The sequence below is a fragment of the Salvelinus fontinalis genome, chromosome 1, assembly GCF_029448725.1.
Source record: "Salvelinus fontinalis isolate EN_2023a chromosome 1, ASM2944872v1, whole genome shotgun sequence".
In the NCBI taxonomy this organism is placed as follows: Eukaryota; Metazoa; Chordata; class Actinopteri; order Salmoniformes; family Salmonidae; genus Salvelinus; species Salvelinus fontinalis.
Genome location: NC_074665.1, coordinates 35,695,426 through 35,708,268, shown reverse-complemented (window position 1 = coordinate 35,708,268; position 12,843 = coordinate 35,695,426). Strand labels below are relative to the sequence as shown.

Sequence of the window (12,843 nt, the reverse complement as noted above, 5' to 3'; positions counted from 1 at the left end):
GATTCTGGAGCAGCGCCTGAGACAGCGTTTTCCACCACCATCAACAAAACAGCAAATCATGGAATTTCTCGTGAAAGAATGGTGTCACATCCCTCCAAAAGAGTTCCAGGCACTTATAAAATATATACCAAGGTGCATTGAAGCTGTTTTGGCTCGTGGTGGCCCAACGCCCTATTATGACACTTTATGTTAGTGTTTCCTCTATTTTGGCAGTTACCTGTATATTAGGAACCTTGTCATTCCTCCTACTCAGATCTCACCCCTCACTTAGTAAAGTCTCAACAACCCTGCACTAGATAAGCAATACCCTTCCTGTTCAACACTTAAAACTCTCCTAGTCACGAGGCCCCTCAGGGGGTGTGGTTAGTCTTCTCCTGTATTCCCTGTTCACCCATGAATGCGTGGCCACACACGATTCCAACACGATCATCAAGTTTGCTGACGACACAATGGTGGAAGGCCTGATCACCGACAGCGATGAGACAGAGGAGGACGGAGGATCTTAGCAGTGTGGTGCCAGGGCAACAACCTCTCCCTCAATGTCAGTAAGACCAAGGAGCTGATCGTGGATTATAGGAGAAAGAAGGCAGAGCATGCTCCCATCCACATCAACAGGGCTGTTGTGGAGCGGGTCGAGAGCTTCAAGTTCCTTGGCATCCACATCACTTAAGATTTAACATGGTCCACACACACACACCCGCACAGTCATAAAGAAGGCACGGTAGCGCCTCTTCCCCCTCAGGAGGCTGAAAAGTTTTGACATGGGTCCTCGGATTCTCAAAAAGTTCTACAGCTGCACCATTGAGAGCATCTTGACTGGCTGCATCACCGCTTGGTATGGCAAATGCACCTTCCTTGACCGCAAAGTGCTACAGAGGGTGGTGTCAATAGCCCAGTCCTTCACTGGGGCCGAGCACCCTACCATCCAGGACCTCTATATCAGCTGGTGTCATCAGAAGGCGGGATAAATTGCTAAAGACTCTAGCCACCCAAGCCATGGGACTGTTCACTCTGCTACCGTCCGGCAAATGGCATTAAAGCGTCGGCAGAGCATCTATCCCCAAGCCATAAGACATTTAAAAATAGCCACACTGCTAAACAGTCAATTAAATGGTATCAGAACTGTCTGCACTGACCTTACACACACACACACACACACACACACACACACACACACACACACACACACACACACACACATATATATATATATATATATATATATATATACACTGCTCAAAAAAATAAAGGGAACACTTAAACAACACAATGTAACTCCAAGTCAATCACACTTCTGTGAAATCAAACTGTCCACTTAGGAAGCAACACTGATTGACAATAAATTTCACATGCTGTTGTGCAAATGGAAAAGGTGGAAATTATAGGCAATTAGCAAGACACCCACAAAAAAGGAGTGATTCTGCAGGTGGTGACCACAGACCACTTCTCAGTTCCTATGCTTCCTGGCTGATGTTTTGGTCACTTTTGAATGCTGGCGGTGCTCTCACTCTAGTGGTAGCATGAGACGGAGTCTACAACCCACACAAGTGGCTCAGGTAGTGCAGTTCATCCAGGATGGCACATCAATGCGAGCTGTGGTAAAAAGGTTTGCTGTGTCTGTCAGCATAGTGTCCAGAGCATGGAGGCGCTACCAGGAAACAGGCCAGTACATCAGGAGACGTGGAGGAGGCCGTAGGAGGGCAACAACACAGCAGCAGGACCGCTACCTCCGCCATTGTGCAAGGAGGTGCACTGCCAGAGCCCTGCAAAATGACCTCCAAGAAACTGCCAAGAAGGTGTATGAAATGCATTTGTGAGCTTGCTCATGTTTGTGAGAGAGAATTGTAATGAGTTGAATTAGAACAAGCATTTAGGTTTATGGTTGTAGTTCTAGAAATACATACATCACTGCAACCCCCCTCCAGGTCTCTGATCACTACTTTGTTTCCTTTTCTGTCCCCCTTTCCTCCAACCCTAGCCACTCAGCCCCTACCCAGATGGCCATGAGCTGTCGCAATCTTTGCTCTCCCATTAATCTCTCCCTTTTGCTAAATCCTTTTCCCTCCTGATTCTGCCTTCTCAACCCTCTCTTCTCCCTTTCCTCATCCTATGACTCGCACTGTCCCCTTTCCTCCTGGCCGGCTTGGCCTTCCCCTCCTGCTCTGTGGCTGAGCGACTCATTGCGAGGTTACAGAACAGGTCTGCAGGAAGTTTGAGTGAAAATGGAGGAAACCTACACTTCCGGAGGACCTACCATCCTTCCACTCCCTCTGTAGCCGCTGCTAAAGCCACTTTCTATCACTAAATTTCAAGCTATTGCCTCTAACCCAAGGAAACTCTTTTCCACCTGCCCCTCCCTCCTCCCTCTCTGCAGACAACTTTGTCAACCCCGTTGAAAAAAAGGTTGAGAACATCCACTCCTCATTCACTCAGCTTATTGAGTCTACTGGTTCCACTCACACAGAACTACCCTACGCATTGACCTCTTTCTCCCCAGATGAAATCCTGACTAGTGAGGCCCGGCCGCCCGACAACCTGCCCACTCGACCCCATCCCCTCCTCCAGACCATCTCTGGAGACCTTCTCCCATTCCTAACTTCCTCATTCCTGACCACTGACTGCGGTCCCTCTGACTTAAAAATGTTCCGAGTCGCTCCACCTCAAGAAACCAAGACTAGAATGCTCTGACTTCAAAAGCTACAGACTTTTAATCTCTTTTCTTTCCAAAACACTTGAGCGTGTTGTCTCTGACCAACTCTCTCGCTTTCTCTCTCAGAACTATCTTCTGAGAGAGAAATGAGTCAGGTTTCAAGACGGTTCACTCAACCGAGACTGCTCTTCTCTGTGTCACAGAAGCTCTCCACACTGCCAAAGCAAAATCATCCACTACCTTTGACACCATGAACCATCAGATCCTCCCCTCCACCCTCTCAGGGCTGGGAGTGTCAGGCTCTGCACTCTTGGATTGCATCCTACCTGGCAGGCTGCTCCTACCAGGTGACGTGGAGAGGATCTGTGTCTGCACCACATACTCGCATAACTGGTGTCACCCAGGGCTTGGTTGTAGGCCCTCTCCTCTTCTCTCTATACACCAAGTCACTCGACTCCATCATATCCTCACATGGTCTCTCCTATCATTGCTATGCGGATGACACAACTACTTTTCTCCTTCCCCCCCTTCTGACACCCAGGTGGCAACACGCATCTCTGTGTGCCTCGCAGAAATCTCAGTTTGGCCCACCACCTCATGCTCAACCTCAAGAAGACGGAGCGTCTTGGCGTGACCCTGGACAACACCCTGTCGTTCTCAGCAAACATCAAAGCAGTGACTCGCTTCTGCAGGTTAATGCTCTACAACATCTGTAGAGTACAACCCTACCTCACACAGGATGCAGCGCAGGTCCTAATCCAGGCACTTGTCATCTCCCTTTTGGACTACTACAACTCTCTGTTGGCTGGGCTCCCTGCTTGTGCCATCAAATCCCTGCAATTTATACAAAATACTGAAGGCCGCCTGGTGTTCAACCTTCCTAAGTTCTCCCATGTCACCATGCTCCTCCGCACACTCCACTGGCTTCCAGTCTAAGCTCGCATCCACTACAAGACCATGGTACTTGTCTACGGAGCAGCAAGACGGACTGCCCCTCCCTACCTTCAGGCTATGCTCAAACTCTACACCCCAACCATAGCACTCCATTCTGTCACCTCTGGTCTTTTGCCCTCACACCCCTACGGGAGGGCAGCTCCCACTCAGCCCAGTCCAAGCACTTCTCTGTCCTGGCACCCCAATGTTGGAACCAGCTTCCCCCTGAAGCTAAAACAGCAGAGTCCCTGCCCATCATCTCAAAAAAATGTAAAACCCTACCTTTTTAAAGAGTGTCTTAAATAATTTCACTGCACCCCCCCCCCTTGCATCCCCTTCTCACCTGACCCTCCCCACATAAAAAAATTACAAAAACAAGTACTGGAGTGTGGTAGGCCTTTATTACGCAAGCCCAGAACCAAGTGCCTGACCAGGTTTGAGGTTAGGTTAGGTGTGCGTTTCTTTCGCCTCTAGATTATTCTGTTACCCAGTACCCTACCGACAAAAAGCTATACAAAGATGCCGAATTATAATTATTTTCCTGACACTGGTTAAAGACCCAAACAAGATTACTTTGAATTTAGCCAAAGGGAGAGTTATAAGATAATTGTATCGGAGTCCCTTTTTGACATGCCGGGGGGTAATTCTGACCTCTCGAAAGAACTGTTAAATTTATCTAAGCGCCAGATGAGAATGCATCTACATATAGTCACTCTTAGTGATTATGTGCGTCAAGGCATTATTCCACGGGGACTCAGGTGGCAAAAATAACCATCATTGGGACAGCGCACAGATGATTTATGTGAGCGCTGGTGTGCCATCCTGAACAAATGCTCTATTGATTTAATTACATTAATTGTTGACCAGTTGAAAAAGGATTTTATTGAAATGGATAACACGATTGAAGAGACGGACGAGATGCCGCACCCGATGGAGTAAGAAGAAGCGACTACCAGAGGCAGAGGGGACCGTTCACACAATCCCAGAACCCACGGGACTGAGTGTTTTTAATTTATCAAGCAAGATATTGCGCCCTGCCCATTTCTCCTTGCTTAATAAAGGGTTATCTTTGTGCCTACAACTCAGTGTAACGATTTTGATGTTAAGGTAGACATGTTTAAGTTTTTTAGAGACATCCGTTTAAGGGAACACTTTAGCTCCCTTAAATCGTGATATTTCTATTTAACATGTAGGTTGCTCACCTGTTAATACTCTGACTCCTTTTAGAAGTAAGAGTTATTTTGTACCTCCAGCCAATCGCAATCACTCGAGACATATTGCAGACTTGTTCAAAAATATGTTGTTCATCTCCTTAAGAACAAACAGAAGTACATATCTTTCCATAATTTACCTAAGGATGAAAAACAAGCTTTGCTTGATTTACAATCTAATACGTCAGTCCTTACCCGCCATGTTGATGAGGGTGGGTCAGTTGTACTCATGGATAGGCCAGTTTATGTAAATGAGTGTCATAGACAACTGTTTGACAACACCTTTTACAAGAAACTCAGAAGTGACCCCACTGCCCAATTTCAGAACACAATCTTTACTGTCCTAGATGGGTGTTTAAGTTCTGGTCAGATAACCAAAAAAGAACACGACTCTTTGGCTATTCAACACCCTAAAATTGCCACTTTTTATACTTTGCCAAAATTACACAAGAATGTTACAAAACCTCCAAGGCGCCCTATTGTAGTGGGCATTGATGCAGTAATGGCCCCTCTATCAACTTTTGTTGACTTTTTTATTACACCACTCGCAGAACAGCTCCCCTCCTTTGGCTGTAGGGCAAACTGTTTTTCAAGGGAAGTGGGTGACAACTATCAGCCCTCAACAAACTGTTACGATCAGTGTATAGAACATTATCTTCACACATGATCAAGAAAACTGATTTGAGGTGTATCAGATTGCATAGTAAATCTCAGATGCTCAGAACAAGAGTTAAGAAAAGCATGGAACGCCTGGAGCTGTTTTGCATCACCCCTCCACAGAACAAAAATATCATCAATCTACCGTTTCCATATAATGAATGATATTAGACAAGAAAACATTTGTTTCTCCATGTAACCCACATACAAATTAGCATAGTTAGGAGCCATGGGGGATCCCATAGCAGTACCCTTCGTCTGAATCAAGAAATAATTTAGAAACACGAAGTAGTTGTGTGTGAGTACTATTTCAGCCAACTTTATAATGCATGCACTGGAATGTTGTTCATTATGGTCACGTTACAGAAGAAAATGTTCCATAGCTTCAATACTGCCCTCTTGTGGAATATTTGTGTATAACGACAACATCAAAAGTAACTAACAAAGTATTATCTGGGAGAGGATCAAGAGATTCAATAAGAGATCATACTGCTGGTGTCCTTTACAATTCTGTCGAATGAAAATAATTTGTAAAAAAAACCCAGACAGAAATATGACTGAGACGCAAAGAAAATTCAAGGAGAGGGGTTACAAAAATGGTCCGATTAATATTGCCATTGAGAAAATTCAAAACAAAAACGAGACATTACCTTTTTCAAGGTAAAAATCGTAAAAATTAGCATTCTTGCGTTCTAACTACCCGCTATTCAAAGTGCTCTGAACAAATTAAGGGAATCGTTCACAAACATTGGCACATTCTAAGATCCGATGATAGTATCGGTGATGTGTTTTCAGACCTTCCCTTGGTCGTATTCTCACGGGGCAGAAACCTCAGAGATCAACTGGTAAACTCTGATTTACCACCCCAAGATATCCCTGCATAACGTGTAATGGCTGTGCTCAATGCAATGGCACTTATAAATGTAGATCCTTCAAACACCCCCAAACGGAAACAGATCCCAATCAAAGATGTTATCATGTGCTCCACTAGGGCAGTTATTTATCGTATAACTTGTCTTTGAGGCGAAAATGATGTGGGTAATTCAAAGCGCGAATTAAAAGTACGTATCTCGGAGCATCGTAGCACCATTAGGTGCAACAACTCGATTTACCCGGTTGCGGCCCACTTTTTGGAATAAAACCACTCGATTTTGTCTATACGTTATATTGGAATCGAACAAGTCACCCTACCTAGGAGGGGGTGACCTCGTCAATTTATTGTTAAAACGAGAGGCTGCTTTGATCTTTAATTTAAAGACCCTTGCTGCCTTCGGTCTCAACATAGACTTTGATCTGAAGCCATTCTTGTGATTTTGCTATTATAAATGTTTGTAGCCAAATTGTATTTATGATCGTACGCTACCATTTTTTAATGCCATTTTAATATATGAGAATTAACCAATGATATCAGGTTACACCCAGCCATGATTACAGACACGTGTGTCTTTTGACACTATATAAATGAGTCATCCCGCAGTGTTTGTCATTATACCCGAATGAAGACAGCTTGTTTGTCGAAACGTTGGACAACAATATTTTTTGCATCTGAGCTCCTAGAGTGTGCGGCTATCCTTTATTTTTTTTTTAAGAGGACCAGGTTTGAAACATTTTGTAGGGGGGTAATTCCACGGTAAACTGAGTCAGATTTTACACTTAAAATCTATGCCAAACAAAAAACATTGATTCCAAAGTTTAACAAACCAAACACATCTATGCACAACGACAACTTTCAACAATTTACACTGAACATTTTACAAAAACACATTTACTGGAAGAACTGTGCAGGTGCACATTTCGGTAACATAATTTCATTAAAATCTCCCTCAGTTTTTTCCATGACCACATTTTCAAAAACGTTGAAATATCTGCTCTGAATTAAGATTCAATGATGTCTGCAGAAAGAATGTGGTGTCAGCTATGATAACAGCTTGAGTTTTGAATTACAGTAAGTTAAGTGGATTTTCACCTGGTAACAGAATTGTATCATGGGTCCCTGATCTGTACTACACAGAAATGCAAAATGATGGATATGAATGTAATTCTGTTCATTGTGATGTATCCTAAATAGTTAGACCAAAAGGTAGAAATATGCAATATCATTCTTTGCATACTTGGGTATTATTCTACACACTAGCTATTATTTTAATGAGCTATGCCACCAAACAAGACCAAAGTTTTATCGCTTCTATAATCAGCATAACAGTTTTCAGCTGTGTTAACATAATTGCAAAAGGGTTTTCTAATGATCAATCAATCTTTTAAAATGATAAACTTGGATTAACGTGCCATTGAAACACAGGAGTGATTGTTGCTGATAATGGGCCTCTGTACACCTATGTAGATATCCATTAAAAATCAGCTGTTTCCAGCTACAATAGTCATTTACAACATTAACAATGTCTACACTGTATTTCTGATCAATTTGTTATTTTAATGGACCAAAAATGTTTTGCTTTTCTTTAAAAAACAAGGACATTTCTAAGTGACCCCAAACCTTTGAACAGTAGTGTAGTTCAGTACATTATAATTCAGTACAGTACATTAGTGTACTCAACTTGTGTGCTCTACTGTGTATTGTTCTGAACTCTACTTTTCTTCACTGTACTGAACTACAGTACCAGTCAAAAATTTGGACACACCTACTCATTCAAGGGTTTTTATTTTATTTTTTACTACAATAGTGAAGACATCAAAACTATGAAATAACACCTATGGAATCATGTAATATTTTAGATTCTTCAAAGCAGCAACTCTTTGCCTTGATGACAGCTTTGCACACTCTTGGCACTCTGCTTTTCCTTTCTTGAGTTGCCACAGATGCTGAGCACTTGTTGGCTGCTTTTCCTTCACTCTGTGGTCCAACTCATCCCAAACCATCTCAATTGGGTTGTGGTCGTGTGATTGTGGAGGCCAGGTCATCTGATGCAGCACTCCATCACTCTCCTTGGTCAAATAAACCTTACACAGCCTGGAGGTGTGTTTTGGGTCATTGTCCTGTTGAAAAACAAATGATAGTCCCACAAAGTCAAAACCAGATGGGATGGCATATCACTGAAAAAAAAAAAATCACATATTTGGATTCATCAGACCAAAGGACAGATATCCACCGGTCTAATGTCCATTGCTCGTGTTTCTTGGTCCAAGCAAGTCTCTTCTTCTCATTAGTGTCCTTTAGTAGTGGTTCGACCATGAATGTCTGATTCATGCAGTCTACTCTGAACAGTTGATGTTAGACGTACGTGTCTGTTACTTCAGCTCTGTGAAGCATTTATTTGGGCTGCAATCTGAGGTGCAGTTATTCTAATGAACTTATCCTCTGCAGCAGAGATAACCCTGCGTCTTCCTTCCTGTGGCGGTCCTCATGACAGCCAGTTTCATCATATCGCTTGATGGTTTTTGCAACTGCACTTGAAGAAACTTTCAAATTCTTGAAATTTTCCAGATTGACTGGACTTCATGACGTAAAGTAATGATGGACTGTCACTTCTAATATGGACTTTGTCTTTTACCAAATAGGGTTATCTTGTCACAACACAACTAATTTGCTCAAACGCACTAAGGAAAGAAATTCCACAATTTAACAAGGCACAACTTTTAATTGAAATGCAATTTTTTTTTTTTTTTTTTACCGTTATTTTACCAGGTAAGTTGACTGAGAACACGTTCTCATTTGCAGCAACGACCTGGGGAATAGTTACAGGGGAGAGGATGGGGATGAATGAGCCAATTGTAAACTGGGGATTATTAGGTGACCATGATGGTTTGAGGGCCAGATTGGGAATTTAGCCAGGACACCGGGGTTAACACCCCTACTCTTACGATAAGTGCCATGGGATCTTTAATGACCTCAGAGAGTCAGGACACCCGTTTAACGTCCCATCCGAAAGACGGCACCCTACACAGGGCAGTGTCCCCAATCACTGCCCTGGGGCATTGGGATATTTTTTAGACCAGAGGAAAGAGTGCCTCCTACTGGCCCTCCAACACCACTTCCAGCAGCATCTGGTCTCCCATCCAGGGCCTGACCAGGACCAACCCTGCTTAGCTTCAGAAGCAAGCCAGTAGTGGTATGCAGGGTGGTATGCTGCTGGCATTCCAGGTGACTACCTCATGAAGCTGGTTGATAGAATGCCAAGAGTGTGCAAAGCTGTCAAGGCAAATATATTTTGATTTGTTTAACACCTGGTTACTACATGGTTCCATATGTGTCATTTCAAAGTTTTGATGTCTTCACTATTATTTTACAAAGGGTAGGTGTGTCCAAACTTGACTGGTGATGTATACTTTACTGTACTCCACCTACGGTGCTGTAATGTACTGAACAATACTCTACTGTAGTGTACTGTTCAAACTTGTGAAACACTATGTTTGGGTCAAATGAAGGCCGGTCCAGACGTTTGTGGATGTTGAAACCAAGGCTGCTCCGGACCAAAAAACATCTGTGGGCAATGAAATCAAGGCCAGGGCAGATTGAACCAAATTTTAACTACTTTTTACGTCCATGGACATCCGATGCTCAGTGGATGAGGAGGCTGGTTTCAGTAAATGAAAGAGAGGACTCATGGGTAGGTGTCAATAAAAGCCGTTAAGAGGTTACAATTAATTTCTGTCTAGTGACTTTGGCCTCTAGAACGAAATAAAACAGTTATAAGCTGAACATAACAGTATGCCAGTGGAAGGGAGGACAGTAGCAGGTGACAACTGTGGTATGTGAATACTATGATTTCCCATTGTAGCCAATTCAATTGCAGAAATTCTGTTACCAATTTGGTAACAGAATTAAAAGTTTTAATACCATAATTCATAAAGTAAAAACAATATCACTAATTGATAGTTCTTTTACTTGTTACTTCTGGAAGGAGTAACAAGTAAAGGAGAACATTTTAAAATATCTTAAAGATATGTGGGTTTTTGCTAACGGAATTTCAAGGCAAAAGGCAATGTTTCTTAAAACTTACAGAAGGCAGAACAAGTTATCCTAAGCTAAAATGTGTTGCCATTAGTTGGCAGGGGTCTTTTCTTCAATAGTATTGTCTTTTTGATATATTTCTAATACATTTTAAGACTTTTTCCTGGTAGATGTCTTCTAAGACTCCTTTTCTATCTGTTTGACAAGAAATCAAAGCGTTTGCCTATTCCACATTTTTAGGATGTAAAATCATTTAAACATTTACAGTCGGAAGTTTACATACACCGTAGCCAAATATATTTAAACTCCGTTTTTCACAATTCCTGACATTTCATCCTAATAAAAAGTCCCTGTCTTAAGTCAGTTAGGATCACCACTTTATTTTAAGAATGTGAAATGTCAGAATAATAGTAGAGAGAATGATTTATTTCAGCTTTTATTTCTTTCATCACATTTCCAGTTGGTCAGAAGTTTACATACACTCAATTAGTATTTGGTAGCATTGCCTTTAAATTGTTTAACTTGGGTCAAGCGTTTCAGGTAGCCTTCCACAAGCCCCCCCAAAACAAGTTGGGTGAATTTTCCTTTCCTCCTGACAGAGCTGGTGTAACTGAGTCAGGTTTGTAGGCCTCCTTGCTCGCACACGCTTTTTCAGTTCTTCCCACAAATTTTCTATGGGATTGAGGTCAGGGCTTTGTGATGGCCACTCCCAATACCTTGACTTTGTTGTCCTTAAGCCATTTTGCCACAACTTTGGACGTATACTTGGGGTCATCGTCCATTTGGAAGACCCATTTGCGACCAAGCTTTAACTTCCTGACTGATGTCTTTAAATGTTGCTTCAATATATCCACATCCTTTTCCTCCCTCATGATGCCATCTATTTTGTGAAGTGCACCAGTCCCTCCTGCAGCAAAGCACCGCCACAACATGATGCTGCCATCCCCGTGCTTCACATTTGGGATGGTGTTCTTCGGCTTGCAAGCCTCCCCCTTTTTCCTCCAAGCATAACAATGGTCATTATGGCCAAACAGTTCTATTTTTGTTTCATCAGAGGACATTATTTTTTTTAAGTACGATCTTTGTACCCATGTGCAGTTGCAAACCGTAGTCTGTCTTTTTTATGGCGGTTTTAGAGCGGTGGCTTCTTCCTTGCTGAGCGGCCTTTCAGGTTATGTCGATATAGGACTCGTTTTACTGTGGATATAGATAATTTTGTACCCGTTTCCTCCAGCATCTTCACAAGGTCCTTTGCTGTTGTTCTGGGATTGATTTTCACATTTCGCACCAAAATTACGTTCATCTCTAGGACACGGAACGCGTTTCCTTCCTGAGCGGCATGACGGCTGCGTGGTCCCACAGTGTTTATACTTGCATACTATTGTTTGTACAGATGAATGTGGTACCTTCAGGCGTTTGGAAATTGCTCCCAAGGATGAACCAGACTTGTGGAGGTCTACAATCTTTTTCTGAGGTCTTGATTTTCCCATGATGTCAAGCAAAGAGACACTGAGTTTGAAGGTAGGCCTTGAAATAAATCCACAGGTACACCTCCAAATGACTCAAATGATGTCAATTAGCCTATCAGAAGCTTCTAAAGCCATGACATCATTTTCTGGAATTTCCCAAGCTGTTTAAAGGTACAATCAACTTAGTGTATGTAAACTTCTGACCCACTGGAATTGTGATACAGTGAATTATAAGTGAAATAATCTGTCTGTAAACAATTGTTACTTGTGTCATGCACAAAGTAGATGTACTAACCGACTTGCCAAAACTATAGTTTGTTAACAAGAAGTGTGGAGTGGTTGAAAAACAAGTTAATGACTCCAACCTAAGTGTATGTAAACTTCCGACTTCAACTGTATATATGCATTAATTTCTAAAAAATATTGACTCTTAGCTTTCATTTGATACCCAATTTGACATGCTCCTACGAACTTTACATTGGTGCTCATGGGTCCTTTTACATGGAAATGACCAGGTTTGTTTCACTTGGGCGCTGCAAACATTCCCCATCTCTTCCCTGCTGGCCATCCCTGTAGTCCTCTGAGTATTCACTCTCCAGCTCAGAACTCCACTTCTCGTCTATAGAACCTGGTCATCGGTCTTTAGCACCTGTAGGGAGCAGGGGCCACAGGGAGATGTAGTTTTCTCTGTAGACAGAGTCTGTGGGGTCAGGGGTCAGACAGCCATCAGGTATTTCTTCATTGGGTAGATGTCTCAAGTCAGTTATTTTCTATTTGGCTCAGACGGGGATCATGTCTTTTCTGATTGGATAGATGTCCCAGGTCAGGCCGTTCCCATAGGGGGCATGTCCAGAGGGCAGGAGGACTCGCGTCAGCCAATGACTGGAGAGAGAAGAGAGGCAGAGGTTACCACAACTAAATATAATATAATATTTATTAATAGTGTTTTATTTCTGACCACAACAGTCACATAATGTGCGTGTTAAATATCTGCACAGAGCAACAGATCTTCAC

The 12,843-nt window shown here is 42.6% G+C and overlaps 1 protein-coding gene across 1 annotated transcript in view; it reads right to left on the bottom strand.

Annotated features, from left to right (window-relative positions):
• Positions 1–5,743: 5,743 nt before the first annotated feature.
• LOC129853777 (palmitoyltransferase ZDHHC16A-like) overlaps positions 5,744–12,843 on the bottom strand; it is a 32,108-nt gene continuing 25,008 nt past the window's right edge. Inside the window, exon 11 of the mRNA XM_055920175.1 lies at positions 5,744–12,711. Coding sequence (XP_055776150.1) covers positions 12,609–12,711 — 103 coding nt within the window. The 3' untranslated portion in view covers positions 5,744–12,608. The remainder of the gene's footprint in view (positions 12,712–12,843) is intronic.